This window comes from Mauremys mutica, chromosome 9 (assembly GCF_020497125.1).
Source record: "Mauremys mutica isolate MM-2020 ecotype Southern chromosome 9, ASM2049712v1, whole genome shotgun sequence".
Lineage (NCBI taxonomy): Eukaryota > Metazoa > Chordata > Testudines > Geoemydidae > Mauremys > Mauremys mutica.
In genome coordinates, this window is record NC_059080.1 from 42,234,749 (window position 1) to 42,250,188 (window position 15,440).

At 53.3% G+C, this 15,440-nt stretch overlaps 1 protein-coding gene across 6 annotated transcripts in view; it reads left to right on the forward strand.

Annotated features, from left to right (window-relative positions):
- ELF4 (E74 like ETS transcription factor 4) overlaps positions 1 to 15,440 on the forward strand; it is a 43,813-nt gene that overhangs the window by 25,365 nt on the left and 3,008 nt on the right. For 5 of the 6 annotated variants that reach the window (XM_045029285.1, XM_045029284.1, XM_045029283.1 and 2 more), the window contains 5 exons: positions 3,543 to 3,832; positions 12,081 to 12,252; positions 12,668 to 12,760; positions 13,200 to 13,343; positions 14,311 to 14,394. In XM_045029285.1, coding sequence (XP_044885220.1) covers positions 3,761 to 3,832; positions 12,081 to 12,252; positions 12,668 to 12,760; positions 13,200 to 13,343; positions 14,311 to 14,394 — 565 coding nt within the window. In that variant the 5' untranslated portion in view covers positions 3,543 to 3,760. The remainder of the gene's footprint in view (positions 1 to 3,542; positions 3,833 to 12,080; positions 12,253 to 12,667; positions 12,761 to 13,199; positions 13,344 to 14,310; positions 14,395 to 15,440) is intronic. The other variant, XM_045029288.1, reaches the window with a different exon arrangement.

Genomic DNA, 15,440 nt, shown 5'->3' on the forward strand with positions numbered 1-15,440 from the left:
AGCCCAATATGCTGTTGGCCTTCTTGGCAACAAGGGCACACTGCTGACTTATATCCAGCTTCTCATCCACTGTAATCCCCAGGTCTTTTCTGAAGAACTGCTGCTTAGCCAATTGGTCCTCAGCCTGTAGCGGTATATGGGATTCTTCCTTCCTAAATGCAGGACTCTGCACTTGTCCTTGTTGAACCTCATCAGATTTCTTTTGGCCCAATCCTCCAATTTGTCTAGGTCACTCTGGACCCTATCCCTACCCTCCAGCGTATCTACCTCTCCCCCCCAACTTAGTGTCATCTGCAAACTTGCTGAGGTTGAAATCCATCCCATCATCCAGATCATTAATAAAGATGTTGAACAAAATTAGCCCCAGGACCGACCCCTGGGGTACTCTGCTTGATACCGGATGCCAACTAGACATTGAGCCATTGACCACTACCTGTTGAGCCCAACAATCTAGCCAGCTTTCTATCCACTTTATAGTCCATTCATCCAATCCACACTTCTTTAACTTGCTGGCAAGAATACTGTAGGAGACCATATCAAAAGCTTTGCTAAAGTCAAGATATATCACATCCACCGCTTTCCCCATATCCACAGAGCCAGTTATCTCATCATAGAAGAAAATTAGGTTGGTCAGGCATGACTTGCCCTTGCTGAATCCATGCTGACTGTTCCTGATCACTTTCCTCTCCTCCAAGTGCTTCAAAATGGATTCCTTGAGAACCTGCTCCATGATTTTGCTGGGGACTGAAGTGAGGCTGACTGGACTGTAGTTCCCTGGGTTCTCTTTCTTCCCTTTTTTAAATATGGGCACTATATTTGCCTTTTTCCAATTGTCCGGGACCTCCCCCGATCGCCACGAATTTTCAGAGATAATGGCCAATGGCTCTGCAATCACATCAGCCAACTCCCTCAGCACTCTTGGATGCATTAGATCTGGACCCATGGACTTGTGCATGTCCAGCTTTTCTAAATAATCCTTAACCTGTTCTTTCACCACTGAGGGCTCCTCACCTCCTCCCCATACTGTGTTGCTCAGTGCAGGAGTCTGGGGGCTGACCTTGTCTGTGAAGACCAAGGCAAAAAAAGCATTGAGTACTTCAGCTTTTTCCACATCATGTTATCACTAGGTTGCCTCCCCCATTCAGTAAGGATCCCACACTTTCCCTGACCTTCTTCTTGTTGCTAACATACCTGTCGAAACCCTTCTTGTTACCCTTCACATCTCTTGCTAGCAGCAACTCCAGCTGTGCCTTGGCCTTCCTGATTACACCCCGACATACTCTAGCAATAGTTTTATACTCCTCCCTAGTCATCTGTCCAGTGTCAAGTATGCCCAGTGGTCTGTGATGGGATATTAGATGGGATGGGATCTGAGTTACTACAGAGAATTCTTTCCTGGGTGCTGGCTGGTGAGTCTTGCCCACATGCTCAGGGTTTAACTGATCTCCATATTTGGGGTCAGGAAGGAATTTTCCTCCAGGGCAGATTGGCAAAAGCCCTGGAGGTTTTTCGCCTTCCTCTGCAGCATGGGGCATGGGTCACTTGCTGGAGGATTCTCTGCAGCTTGAAGTCTTCAAACCACAATTTGAGGACTTCAATAACTCAGACATAGGTTAGGGGTTTGTTAGAGAAGCAGATGGGTGAGATTGTGTGGCCTGCATTGTGCAGGAGGTCAGACTAAATGATCATAATGGTCCCTTCTGACCTTAAAGTCTATGAGTCTATCTGTCCAAATTTCCACTTCTTATAAGCTTCCATTTTGAGTTTAAGCTCACCAAAGATTTCACTATTAAGCAAAGCTCGTTTCCTGCCATATTTGCTATTCTTTCTGCACAGCAGGATTTGTTACTGCACCCTCAAAAAGGCTTCTTTAAAATTCAGCCAGCTCTTCTGGACTCCTTTCCCCCTCATATTAGCCTCCCAGGGGATTCTGCCCATCAGTTCCCTAAGGGAGTCTAAGTCTGCTTTTCTGAAGTCTAGGATCTGTATTTTGCTACTCTCCTTTCGTCCTTTTGTCTGGATACTGAACTCAACTGTCTCATGGTCACTGCTGCCTAGGTTGCCACCCACGTCTACTTCCCCTACCAATTCTTCCCTGTTTGTAAGCAGCAGGTCAAGAAGAGAATGGTCCCTAGTTGGTTCCTCCAGCACTTGTACCAGGAAGTTGGTGGAGAGCTGGGGAATATTGGGGATCAGAGCAGTGAGGGGAATGTGGGAGGTTGTGAAAGAGGCCTGGAAATTACGGGGACAGGGAGGCCTGGGAAGTGCAGGGGTGGGGAGCATGTGGGGGAGTGGGGCCTGGGGAGTGAAGCCTGGGGAATGTGAGGGCAGGGAGTGGGTGAGGGAGTGGAGCCTGGGAGTGTGGGGGCGGGGAGCGTGGGGGGCAGTGGGGCCTGGGCAGTGCAGGGTCAGGGAGTGTGTTCAGGAAGTGGAGGCCTGGGAACTGCAGGGTAAGGAGTGTGTGGGGAGAGGGGGGCCTGAGTAGAGTTGCCAACCCTCCAGGATTGGCCTGGAGTCTCCCGGAATTGGCATTGGTCTCCTGTTGACTATTGAAAGCAATCCAGGAGATTTTAAGAAAATGACATTATGTCATGTTGGGGGGGGAAAAATCTCCTGGAATAGCTTCAGTCAGAGTTGGCAATCCTAGGCCTGGGAATTGCAGGGTCGGGGAGCATGTGGGGGAGTGGGGCCTGGGGATGGCGGGAAGGGAGAGGCCTGGGAATTGCAGGGGTGGGGAGTGTGCAGGGATGGGGGATGCCTGGGGAATATGAGGGCAGGGAGCGTGTGGGGGAGTGGGGTCTGGGGAGTGTGGGGGTAGGGAGTGTGTGAGGGTGGGGGAGGCCTGGGGAATATAGAGGTGGGGAATGTGCGGGGGAGTGGGGTCTGGGGAGTGTGGGGGTAGGGAGTGTGTGAGGGTGGGGGAGGCCTGGGGAATATAGAGGTGGGGAAAGTGCGCGGGAGTGGGGCCTGGGGAGTGTGGGGGTAGGGAGTGTGTGAGGGTGGGGGAGGCCTGGGGAATATAGAGGTGGGGAACGTGCGGGGGAGTGGGGCCTGGGGAGTGTGGGGGTAGGGAGTGTGTGAGGGTGGGGGAGGCCTGGGGAATATAGAGGTGGGGAACGTGCGGGGGAGTGGGGCCTGGGGAGTGTGGGGGTAGGGAATGTGTGAGGGTTGGGGGGTCCTGGGGAATACATGGGTGGGAAGCATGCAGGGGCCTGGGGCTGGGGAGTGTGGGAGCAGGGAGTGTGTGGGGGTGGGGGAGGCCTAGGGATAGCAGGAGTGGGGCCTGGGGAGTGTGGGGTAGGGAGTGTGTGGGGGTGGAGGAGGCCTGGGGATGGCAGGGAGTATGCGGGGAAGTGGGGCCTTGGGAGTGTGAGGACAGGGAGTGTGTAAGGGTGGGGGAGGCCTGAGGAATATAAGGGTGGGGAACGTGCGGGGGAGTGGGGTCTGGAGACCGTGGTGTGGGGAGCCCTGGGGGGCTGACGAGCTGCTCCCTCTGGCTGGCTCCCGCACAGCAGAGCAATAATGTCTCTTTCTCTCTCTAGCAAGCCCTGGCCTGTGGTGACATTGCTCAGCATGCGGTGGTAGCCGAAGGGATCCCTCATCCAGATCCCTGGGCTGGGCCAGCTGTGTGGGGCAGCCTTTCCCTGCAATCCCTATGAAGCTGAGGGCACCTGCAGTCCTGTCACACCGGCTCCCTCAGGGCAAAGCCACCACTGCTCCCTCCATCTCTCTTGCTGGTGCCTGTGTCTGATGCTGGGCCATGTCGCTAGCTGCCCACCCCACTGATCTGGGGTTTGAATTTGCCAGCAGCAGCTTGGAGGAGATACACCAGGTAGGGTCCAGGTGTGGATGCATGCGCTCCACTCCCATTCCTACGCTGTCCGCAGTGGGGACTAGCCTCACCGGTGTGTCTGTCTGGGTGCAGGAGGATGTGCAAGGGGGGGCTAGACCTAAATCCCTGCCAGGGGAGGTCGTTTGATCAAACCCTAACCCCGCTGGTGCTGTTAGCAGGGCTGAAAATGAGGGCCAGGGTTTCCCCTTGAGAGTCCAGTGGGAATCAGCCAGCTGAGTTTGACTCTGAGCTTGGTGCTTGGGTGCTCTGGGGCTGAGTCCCATGGTGGGATCTTGCCTTAGTGCCAGGGGGCAGTGTTTGGCAGGGAATGGGTATTTGTACAATAACTTGTCCCCGCTAGAGTTCTAAGTATCCCAGAGCCCTTTCTCTTGGCTCAGAGGAGCATTTATTTTTCTCTCAATGGGCCTTGTGGGCAGGAGTGAGAAAATCTGACAGAAGAATGGCTCCAACCAAATACATGGAGGCTTTAGGAAAGAATAGAAGAGTTCAGCGTGAACAAGCTAGCAGTAAAAGAGCTATTCTGCAGCAAGACTATACAGCAAGACAAAGATGAGGAAGCTGATAGATCATCCAGAAGAGACAAGAGGGTGGATGGCTACCAAAGCAAGAGAAGATGAGGAATTGTACAAGAGAGGGGATTCCTAATATCTGAACAACTGTTCTCACAGTTCTCAAACTGTTGTAGCTTCGTGAAGCCCGAGATGAGAGGATTTTAACCACAGAGGAAGGACCAAGCGTTTCATGTCCAGGCTGTGCTCAGTCAGCCAGAACTGCTAATGCACATTGCGAGTTGTGAAGAAACAGTGGACTTACCCATCTCATTAGGAGTAACTGCTTTTGAGAAAACAAGTAAGGCCATAAGTCAACTGAAGAGGGGTAAAACCTCAAGCTGTGGTAAGATACGTGGTGAAATATTAAGTGCTGGAAAGGAAGTCATGGTGAACATGTGTGCAGGCTGTATAGCATGGGTTGGGAAAAGGAGATCTGTCCTAAAGATAGGAGAAGAGGTGTCACCTGTAAAAATCTCTGAAAAGGGGACCCAGTCTTTTTCTGATAAGTGGAGTGGGGTGACATTTCTCCCTGTACGTGGAAAAGTGTTTTGCATGATCATTTTGAATAGGATGAAAACTGTCATTGACAAAGTACACAGAAATGAACAGGCTGGATTTTGATAGGAAAGGTTGTGTTCAGATCAGGTTTTCACCTCCAGGGGAGCTTAGAATACCAGCAGAAGAAGGTTTTTATTTAATTGATTTCACAAAATCATTTGACAGTGTCCAAAGAAAAGCCCTCTGGAAGATCCCAAGACACTATGGAATTCCAGCAAAAATTGCAAGTTGATAAAAGCTTTGTATGATGAGTCTGTGTGGTGGAGACACGGAACGGCTTAAAATTGTTATTGATGTAAGGCAAGGCTGTGTACTGTCTCCACTTCTCTTCTGCATTGTCTTAGACTTGCTAATGAGATGAGTGATGGAGAGACAGGAGATAAACTGTGGGTCCAAGAGTTTGCAGATGACATAGTCATATGGATACCAATGTGGATGGAACGCAAAGACTCTTTATGAGCATAAACGTAAAACCTGCCAATCAGTATTTGTATCAGTATGCAGGAGACCAAGATTAGGGGGATAGCAGAGAATGCTGATGATATTGACACATATATGACTGCTGGAGAAGGGTATGAAAGAGTTGATGACTTTAGTTAACTTTTAAGTACAATATCTGCTAATGGCCAGGCCATTAAAGGAGTGAAGGCAAGAACTGGCAAAGCCAGAGAATCATTTTCTCATTTTTTAAACATCTGGAAGAGTAGGAAGATACATTTACACAGTGATGGCAATGCTATTAGAGAGAGAAGGTGTGGGAGGTCATATCCTTTATTGGACCAACTTCTGTTGGTGAGAGAGCCAAGCTTGTCTCTCTGATATACTGGGACCAACACAGCTAGGCAGGTGTAAGCCACCCGAGATGGGCAGGCAATCGGGTGTCGCCTGTTACAGCAAAGACCCAGCTATGGTGTATAGGGAGGGGAAGTGTGGGAAGCAGGTCAAGCACTCCTGGGGGCTGACAGCTGCTGCAGGGCTGTATGCAGTATGGAGGGGTACGTCTACACTACGGGATTATTCCGATTTTACAGAAACCGGTTTTGTAAAACAGATTGTATAAAGTCGAGTGCACGCGGCCACACAACGCACATTAATTCGGCGGTGTGCGTCCATGGTCCGAGGCTAGCATCGATTTCCGGAGCGTTGCACGGTGGGTAGCTATCCCATAGCTATCCCATAGTTCCCGCAGTCTCCCCCACCCCTTGGAATTCTGGGTTGAGGTACCAGTGCCTGATGGGGCAAAAATCATTGTCGCGGGTGGTTCTGGGTACAGCCTCACCCCTCCCTCCGTGAAAGCAGCAGACAACCGTTTCGCGCCTTTTTTCCTGGGTGAACTGTGCAGACGCCATAGCACAGCAAGCATGGACCCTGCTCAGCTCAATACCGCAATCGTGGACGTTTTAAACACCTCACGCATTCTCGTGCAGTCTATGCTGAACCAGGACCTGCAAAGCCAGGCGAGGAGGAGGCGGCTACGGCAGCGCGGCGATGACAGTGATGAGGACATGGACACAGAATTCTCTCAAACCGCGGGCCCCTGCGCTTTGGAGATCCTGCTGGTAATGGGGCAGGTTCTAGCCATTGAACGCCGATTTTGGGCCCGGGAAACAAGCACAGACTGGTGGGACCGCATAGTTTTGCAGGTGTGGGACGATTCGCAGTGGCTGCGAAACTTTCGCATGCGTAAGGGCACATTCATGGAACTTTGTGACTTGCTTTCCCCTGCCCTGAAACGCCATAATACCAAGATGAGAGCAGCCCTCACAGTGGAGAAGTGAGTGGCAATAGCCCTCTGGAAGCTTGCAACACCAGACAGCTACCGGTCAGTCAGGAATCAATTTGGAGTGGGCAAATCAACTGTGGGGGCTGCTGTGATGCAAGTAGCCAAAGCAATCATTAAGCTGCTGCTACGAAAGGTTGTGACTCTGGGAAATGTGCAGGCCATAGTGGATGGCTTTGCTGCAATGGGATTCCCTAACTGTGGGGGGGCGGTAGATGGAACCCATATCCGTATCTTGGCACCGGAGCACCAGGGCACCCAGTACGTAAACCGCAAGGGGTACTTTTCAATGGTGCTGCAAGCACTGGTGGATCACAAGGGACGTTTCACCAACATCCACGTGGGATGGCCAGGAAGGGTTCATGATGCTCGCGTCTTCAGAAGCACTACTCTGTTTAACGGCTGCAGCAGGGGAATTACTTCCCAGACCATAAAATAACAGTTGGGGGTGTTGAAATGCCTGTCGTTATCCTGGGGGACCCAGCCTACCCCTTGATGCCATGGCTCATGAAGCCATACACAGGCAGCCTGGACAGTAGTCAGGAGTTGTTCAACTACAGGCTGAGCAAGTGCAGAATGGTGGTAGAATGTGCATTTGGATGTTTAAAGGCGCGCTGGCGCACATTACTGACTCGCTCAGACCTCAGCCAAACCAGTGTCCCCTTTGTTATTGCTGCTTGCTGTGTTTTCCACAATCTCTGTGAGAGTAAGGGGGAGACCTTTATGGCGGGGTGGGAGGCTGAGGCAAATCACCTGGCCGCTGATTACACGCAGCCAGACACCAGGGAGATTAGAAGAGCACACCAGGAAGTGGTGCGCATCAGAGAAGCTTTGAAAACGAGCTTCATCACTGGCCAGGGTAGGGTGTGACTGCTGTGTTTGTTTCCCCTTGATGAACCCCCACCCCCCTTGATTGACTCATTTCCTGTAAGCAACCCACCCTCCCCCTTCGATTACAGCTTGCTTGAGGAAATAAAGTCACAATCATTTAAAAATCATGTATTCTTTATTAATTCATTACAGAAAGAGGGAGAGAACTGAGAAGGTAGCCCGGGTGTGGTTTGGGAGGAGGATAGGAGAGAAGGAAAAGGCCACTTAAAAAATTTCACAGTAATGACAGCCTTTTGGTTGGGCTGTCCATGGGGGTGGAGTGGGCGGGTGCACAGAGCCTCCCCCCACGCGTTCTTACACGTCTCGGTGAGGAGGCTAAGGAACATGGTGAGGGGGGAGGATGGTTATACAGGGGCTGCAGCGGCACTCTGTGATCCTGCTGCCGTTCATGAAGCTCCACCAGACACCGGAGCATGTCAGTTTGATCACGCAGTAGCCCCAGAGCTGCATCCCGCCATCGCTGATCTTCCTGCCACCACCTCTGATCTTCCTGCCGTCACCTCTCATCTCGAGCGTCCCTCCTGTCCTCACGTTCACTGGCATCTTTCCTGTGCTTTGCTACCACGTCCTTCCACTCATTCAGATGTGCTCTTTCATTGCGGGTCACTTCCATGATTTCGGAAAACATTTCTTCTCGCGTCTTTTTTTTCCGCTGCCTTATCTGAGCTAGCCTTTGGGATGGAGTAGGGAGGCTTGAAAAATTTGCAGCTGCATGAGGGAGGGAAAAAAGGGAGCGAAGTATTTAAAAAGATACATTTTACAGAACAATGGTTATACTCTTTCACAGTGAACAGCACTATTCACCTTACATAGCACATGTGATTTCACTACAAGGTCGCATTTTGCATCTTAATATTGAGTGCCTGCGGCTCTGGTGTTACAGATCTCACAGACGCAGGTCCGGGCATCAGAATTCAGCTTGCATGTGGCCATGGTAAGCCACTGTCTTTCGGCTTCTGCAGCCTTCATATATACAGTGCTTTACCCCTCCCCCCACCGCATGGCTGGTATCATGAAAGCTCATTGCTAATCACCCCCCTTCCCCCCCCCACCGCGTGGCTAGTAGCTGGATCCCTGCTAGCCAAACGCGAAAAAGCTCATCGCTATTTCACTCCTCCCCTCCCCCCCTCCCCCCCCCCCCGCTTGGCTATGTGCAAGGAAGGATTTTTTTTAAGCAGCAGGCCACGAACCCAGTAGGAAAATGGGCATCTCTGTCCCCTTAATTAAATTCATGATTTTCAACCAGGTTACCCTGAACGATATCACTCTGCTGAGGATAACACAGTGAGATAAAGAACGGATGTTTCTTGAAAGCCAGCAATCACCGGGACCATACGCAGCTATGCTTTGTCATGCAATGATACCCGATTACTTGCTACATGCATGGCGTGGTAAAGTGTCCTACCATGGTGGACGGAACAAGGCTGCCTTGCCCAGAAACCTTCTGCAAAGGCTTCTGGAGTACCTCCAGGAGCGCTTCATGGAGATGTCCCTGGAGGATTTTTGCTCAATCCCCAGACATGTTAACAAACTTCTAAGTAACTTTACTGGCTGCGAATGCATCCCAAGTCCTCAGGGCAAATCAATCATTAAAAAACGCTTGCTTTTAAACCATGTTTTATATTTACAAAGGTACACTCACCAGAGGTCCCTTCCATGGCTTCATTGTCTGGGATAGTGGCTTGGGAGGGCTGGGAGGATGATTCCGTCTGGGTCAGAAAAAGCTCCTGGCTGTTGGGGCTAACGGAGTGCTGTGTGCTTTCTGCAAGGTCGTCCTCCTCACCTTCTTCATCGTCATCTTCCCCGTCCGCATAATCCTCAGCCATGGCTGAGATTACAACCCCCACCTCGGAATCCACGGACAGGGGTGGGGTAGTTGTGGCACAGCCCCCTAAAATTGCATGCAGCGCAGCGTAGAAGCGGCATGTTTTTGGCCCTGCACCGGACCTTCCGTTTGCTTCTTTGGTTTTCTGGTAGGCTTGTCTGAGCTCCTTAACTTTCACTCTGCACTGCACTGAGTCCCTGCTGTGGCCTTTTTCCATCATAGCCTTGGAAATTCTTTCAAATACTTTTTCATTTCGTCTTTTGGAACGCAGTTCTGTTAGCACTGAATCCTCTCCCCATATAGCGATCAGATCCAGTACCTCCCATGCAGTCCATGCTGGAGCTCTTGTTCGATTCTCAGGAGACTGCATTGTTAACTGTGCTGATGAGCTGCTCTGCGTGGTCACCTGTGCTGATGAGCTCTCCACACTGGGCAAGCAGGAAATGAAATTCAAAACTTTGCGGGGCTTTTCCTGTGTACCTGGCCAGTGCATCCGAGTTCAGATTGCTGTCCAGAGCGGTAAGTGGTGCACTGTGGGATACCGCCCGGAGGCCAATACCGTAGATTTGCGGCCACACTAACCCTAATCCGATATGGTAATACCGATATTAGCGCTACTCCTCTCGTCGGGGAGGAGTACAGAAACCGGTTTAAAGAGGCCTTTATATCGATATAAAGGGCCTCGTAGTGTGAACGGGTGCGGCGTTAAATCGGTTTAACGCTGCTAAAATCGGTTTAAACGCGTAGTGTAGACCAGGCTGAGCACTGCACTCTCCACCAGTGGTTAGCTGCCACTCTGAAGCCCCTGTTCCAGGATGCTTCTTTAGAAGACACAGTGCTGCCCTCCAGTGGCATGTGCCTGCATCTCCCTTGCTCTGGCCAGTTTCTGCTCTCAGCTATGGTGTGACCAGCCAGCCTGTGGGGCCCTTACTCTGCATTCAGAGCAGTGCTCCTGGGTGCCAGAGCAGGCCCTGTGCCTGCATCTCTGGAAAGGGTCAGGACTGCTCTCGCAGTGACCCAACAGGAGCGTGTCATGCAGCAGCGAATCCAAGTGCTGGCAGTCTGGAATTTGTCCCCAGCTAGGCATTGCTAGGAGTGTGTGGAGTGTCTTACTGTGGGGTGGGGCTGCCATGATAGCTACACAGCCCAGCCATGCACGCAGAGGTGAGGGTGGGGGTTCTGTGCAGCCAGGCAGCAGAGCCGCTGAGGGGTGGGAGCTGTGCAGCGGCTTGGGGTTCCTTGTCCCTCCTTTCAACCCAGAGAATGACTGTCTGTTGCATGGGGTACGATGCGTTTCAGGAAGGGTGCCTGCCCCTGGAGAGGTGTGTTTGGAATCTATGGGTGTCGCACCCTGTACCTCAAATCAAAACCCTGGAACCTCCATATTCACCACCGTCATGTAACTGTGATATGTTTTGTACAAAGCATGCCGTGTAAGATATCCTAGGAAAGGTCATGATCTGCTGAAACCTGTTGTTTTGTCCAAATATCTCTCGTTAGTGTGTATGAAGCTATGAGATTTTGCTGTACGGTTGTTACTGAAATGTGTTGTAAGTTTGCTAGTGACACACAAAGGACCCCTCCCAGGAGGGTGCTCAACTACCATTAATCAGCAAGGGAGTGTAATCAAGGGATTTACAATTCAATGAGAGCTGCCCAAGCACCACACAATGGGGACTGCTCAACTCTGTGACTCAGTTGCACAAGACCACACCCTGGGGATTGCCCAGCCCAGTGACTCAGCAAAGCCCACCAGGACATGTCTGCAGAAGTCTTTAGACACATGGACTGAGGATAAAACTAGGGAACAGCGGCAGCATGCCTTGGTCTTTCACCTCCCGCACCTACACTGGAAGCAACAGGAACACTGAGAAGACAAAAACTTTAACTAAGGAGACTGGGCCAGGCTTAAGGGGAGGCCTGTGTATTAAGAATTGTAACATCCAGTGGGATGAGAAAATTGCTTGATCCAAATACTGCCTAGTGTAATACAGTTTAAGATTTAGATTGTGTGCTTATCTTTTATTTTCATTGGTAACTATCTCTGACCTCTTATGCGTACCACTTATAATCACTTAAAATCTATCTTTCCGTAGTTAATAAATCTAGTTTCTATTTTACCTAAAACAGTTTGATTTGGTTCAAGTGCTTGGGAAATCTCAGCTCAGGTTACAAAGGCTGGTGCATGACCTCTCCACATTGAGGGAGGGGCAGACTGAGTAATAAATTTGCACTGGTCAGGCTTTTGACCAGGGCAAGATGGTACAGCTCTGGGGTGCAAGGCTGGGAAGCTGTGGGGGAATTGGCTGGTGCCTTTCTCTGTGTGATTCGTGAGTGGCTCAGGGAGCATTCGTGCAACCCAGCTGGGTGTGGGGCTCCCCCTGCTGTTGTGCTGAGTGATAACAGTGCCTGGAGGGGTTTGCTGCTTGTCACTAGCAAAGCATTGGGAGATACAGCCCAGGCTGGAGAGTTAAGGGGGCACAGTGGTCCCACAGTTCCAGGTTGCACCTGAGGCATCCTATCACATGGCTGGTCCTGAGATCTCTGTCGGGGGAGGTGCTAAGCATGCTGGGGGATGGTCTCAAGCTGCACTTTCTGTGATGTATGTCTGTCCCCCTGCAGCTCGATGACCCACTAGCCTTTCCTGCCCCACTGGAGGAGCAGCTTCCCTGCACAGACCTGCTGTGTGTGTATTCGGGGCTGGAATTGGATGAGGTACCCAGTGGCATCATGGCAGATGGGCTGCTGGACAAGCCCGAGCTGCAGGTTGTCGGGGACAGTGTCACAGTGCCAGGTGGGTCACACGGGGATAAGGGGGAGGAGGGTGTTTCAGTCACTGCAGATCCTGTAAGACTCCAAAAGCCAGGCCTTTGCTGAGACCCCTGGTGTGCAGAGCCAGTCTAGCTCCAGCCCTGCATATGATGCTGCAGCTAGCAAGCTGCATGTTTATGCACCACCATCTCCACTGGCAGGGGCAGTGACATGGCTCCAGCCTTCATGGGGTTAAGAAAACCTTGTGCAGCACTGCCTGCCAGAGTCTGCATGGAGCCTGCACCGAGAGGGGGAATGGCTCCATCATCCCAATGGAAACAATAGGTGCTGCTGGGGGCTGGGCTCTTGGAAAGCCTGGCAACAGGTGGGTGCCCCAGGGTGGTCCCATTCCCTCCTGAAGTGTGTGTGGGGGGCTGACATAGGCTGTTTCTCTGCAGGTGACGCTGAGCAGCCGTTACCCCCCATTGCAGCTGGCGAGGGCCTGCTCTGGGTGGAGTCACCCAACAACATCTTGGATGAGAAGCGCCTGCGTGAGTTGCCTTTCCTGGGCAGTGGCCCTCCCCTCTTAGGTTGTGGTGGGGACAGAGCTGGGGGCCCTCCCCTCTCACAGGGCAGGACAAGAGCCCTTCCCCTCTCATGGGAAGGAGGGACTGGGGGCCCTCCCCTCTCATAAGGCACTACGAGGGCCCCTGCCCTCTCACAGGGTGGTGGCGTTCCCCTCCCATGGGGGTCTCTTGAGCATCAGGGCGAGGTGGCTCTCCCCTCCTGTGCATGGGGTAGGAGGGTTGGAGGGTGCTCACGCCTAGATAGGGTCTATGTGTAGGTTAGAGGCCTTCTTTCAGGGTGGCTGCATCTTGGTGGGCAGGGGAGTTGCTGGCATGGCCCAGCCTGAGTGAGGGTCCTGGGGGCGTGCTGCTGATCTGGTGCCCCATGTTCAGTCAGGCTTTCCTCCCATTGTATCCCTTGTAGTTGGCAGCACTAGGGTTTCCCTGGACAGAGAAGCCTGCCCCCTGGGCCCGGGGGAAGCCAATGGCCTGCGCAGGTCTGGGGACGAGGAGAATCCCATGGCTGGGTCCACCAAGGAGCAGACAGGGAAGCAGCCCAGGAGGAAAGGTAACCTGCGTCCCCTAAATCCTGCGCGTGCTGCGCCCTCCTCTCCTTGCAGGGCTCCTCGGGCCAGTGACATGTCCTGTTCTGTTGGCGGGGAGCACCTGGTGCAGAGCCAGCCTCCTCGTTGGCATGCACCTGCCACATCCCCGCAAGTCTCAGCTACCAGCCTTAACCCTGACCCAAGGCCCTGCCCAGCCAGCCCCAGGCGTCCCATCTCCATCGCCACTCCCTGCACTGCAGCTCCCCACACACTGGCCAAACCAGCTGTCTGCCTGCCTCTCCGCCACGATGGGTCAGATACACCATTATCTTATATCCTCCCCACTCCCGCCCCATGGCCAATGCTGGCCCCACCCCCAGCCCACCACCCTCACCCAGTACTGTGCACCAGGGTGTGGAGACAATATCACCCCCACTAGCTGCTCTGATCTGAGCCCAGCAGCATGGCCAGCCCTTTGTGCGGAGCCTGTCTCCATCACTGGCTGTGTGACTGTTGAGACCCAACCCTACAGTGCTGGCCTGTCACCCCCTCCCTCCTCTGGCACTGACACACTGGAGGTGGGTGTGGTGCTGTGCAGAACTGTGCTGGGAAGACAGCAACCCTGCTGTAGTGATCGCACGCTGTCCTGATCTTGAACAGCGGCAATCTTCCTGCAGCAGACGGCAGCTACCTACATTTCAGTGGGGAGAGCAGTGATTCTGGGCCATGCACGCAGCACAGTCCCAGCGTGTGTCCATGGACAGACAACCGTATCCACAGCCTGACAGTCACTGACAGAGGGAAGCTGCTCTCTGAAGTGAATCCAGGGGAGGTGCAGTGCCCAGGCCCCGCTCAGAGGATGCTGCAGGGGCAGGAGGTCCAGCGCCTGCTGTGAGAATACTGATGGCCTGGGGAGACCCACGGAGAGGCAGGTTGGGTGGTAAGAGGGTTGGGGCAGTGCTCTTCCTTTCCCCTGTCTTCCCCTTGCAGGTCGCAAGCCGAAGCCCCCCCGCTGCCTTTCCCCCATCACCGCCCCAGGCTTTCCAATCTGCAGGAAGAGCAAGGACGGCAAAGGTAGTGAGCAGCATAGTGGGCCATGGAGGGGGGGCAGGCTAGGAGATGCCTGGTCAGGCAGGGCCACAGCAAATGGCTCCTGTAGCTTGGCAGGGAGCAGACGTGCTTGGCTCAGCGCCTAATGGGGCAAATCATCAGCCAGAGGCTGCTGAGCGAATGGAAGATGCTTCCCGCCTGGCTGGGCCCCCTGGCCAGTCTGACTCAGGGACAAGGGAGCCCGGCCCATACGGCCTGGCCCACCACTAGCCCGGCAGCTGCAGCAGAGCGCCCTCCCTCACCACCTAGGGATTCCTGTGGGGCAGCTCTCTGGCCTGTGGGGTGCAGGGGACAGACTAGCTGATCACAGTGGACCCTTCTCACCTTGGACTCTCTGAATGGGATGGCAGCCTGGAAAAGCTCTAGCCTCCAGCCCATGAGGGGAGGCCTGGTGGGACAGGAGCAGCCCAGTGTTGCTGTGGATAATGGTGACTCGCTCTCTGCCAGGGGCTTCTGGGCGAACTTGCTGGCTCTGCTAACATCCCTGGGCCAGGAGGCTGCGTCCGTACTGCACAGAGTAGCAGGATTCAGAATGGAGAAAATGAGCGGTTGTACTTCCCCAGGCTCTGCCCTCTGTCCATGTCTGCCCAGGCGATGACGTTCTGTGCAGCTATATGCAGGCCTCTCCGCCTCCTCTTTGGTGCTTGAACACTAACAGTGCTGATACTGAGAGGATTTCCCAGCGGTCTCCCCTGCAGCTCTGAGCTGCTTAGCTGGTCTTGGCAGACGTGTCCCTCCTCTCTGTGCCTTACACGAGGTGACGGTTTCCTTGTAGCCAGGAGGGCTAGAGCCCATTGTGAAGGAGAGCTGAGACTCTGGAGCACGTCAGCTGGGAGTGGCCCGCACCCGCAGCGCTCTGATTAACAGCTCTCCACTCTGCCTGGGCTGTGGACCTAAGGCCTACATTCGCTACTGCTGCAGAGGGAGGGCACTCTGGCTAGCGATGGGGTGGTGCATGGGGCACTGGGCTGGCTCACGGGACTCAGTAAGATCCTGACGCCTTCCCCTTA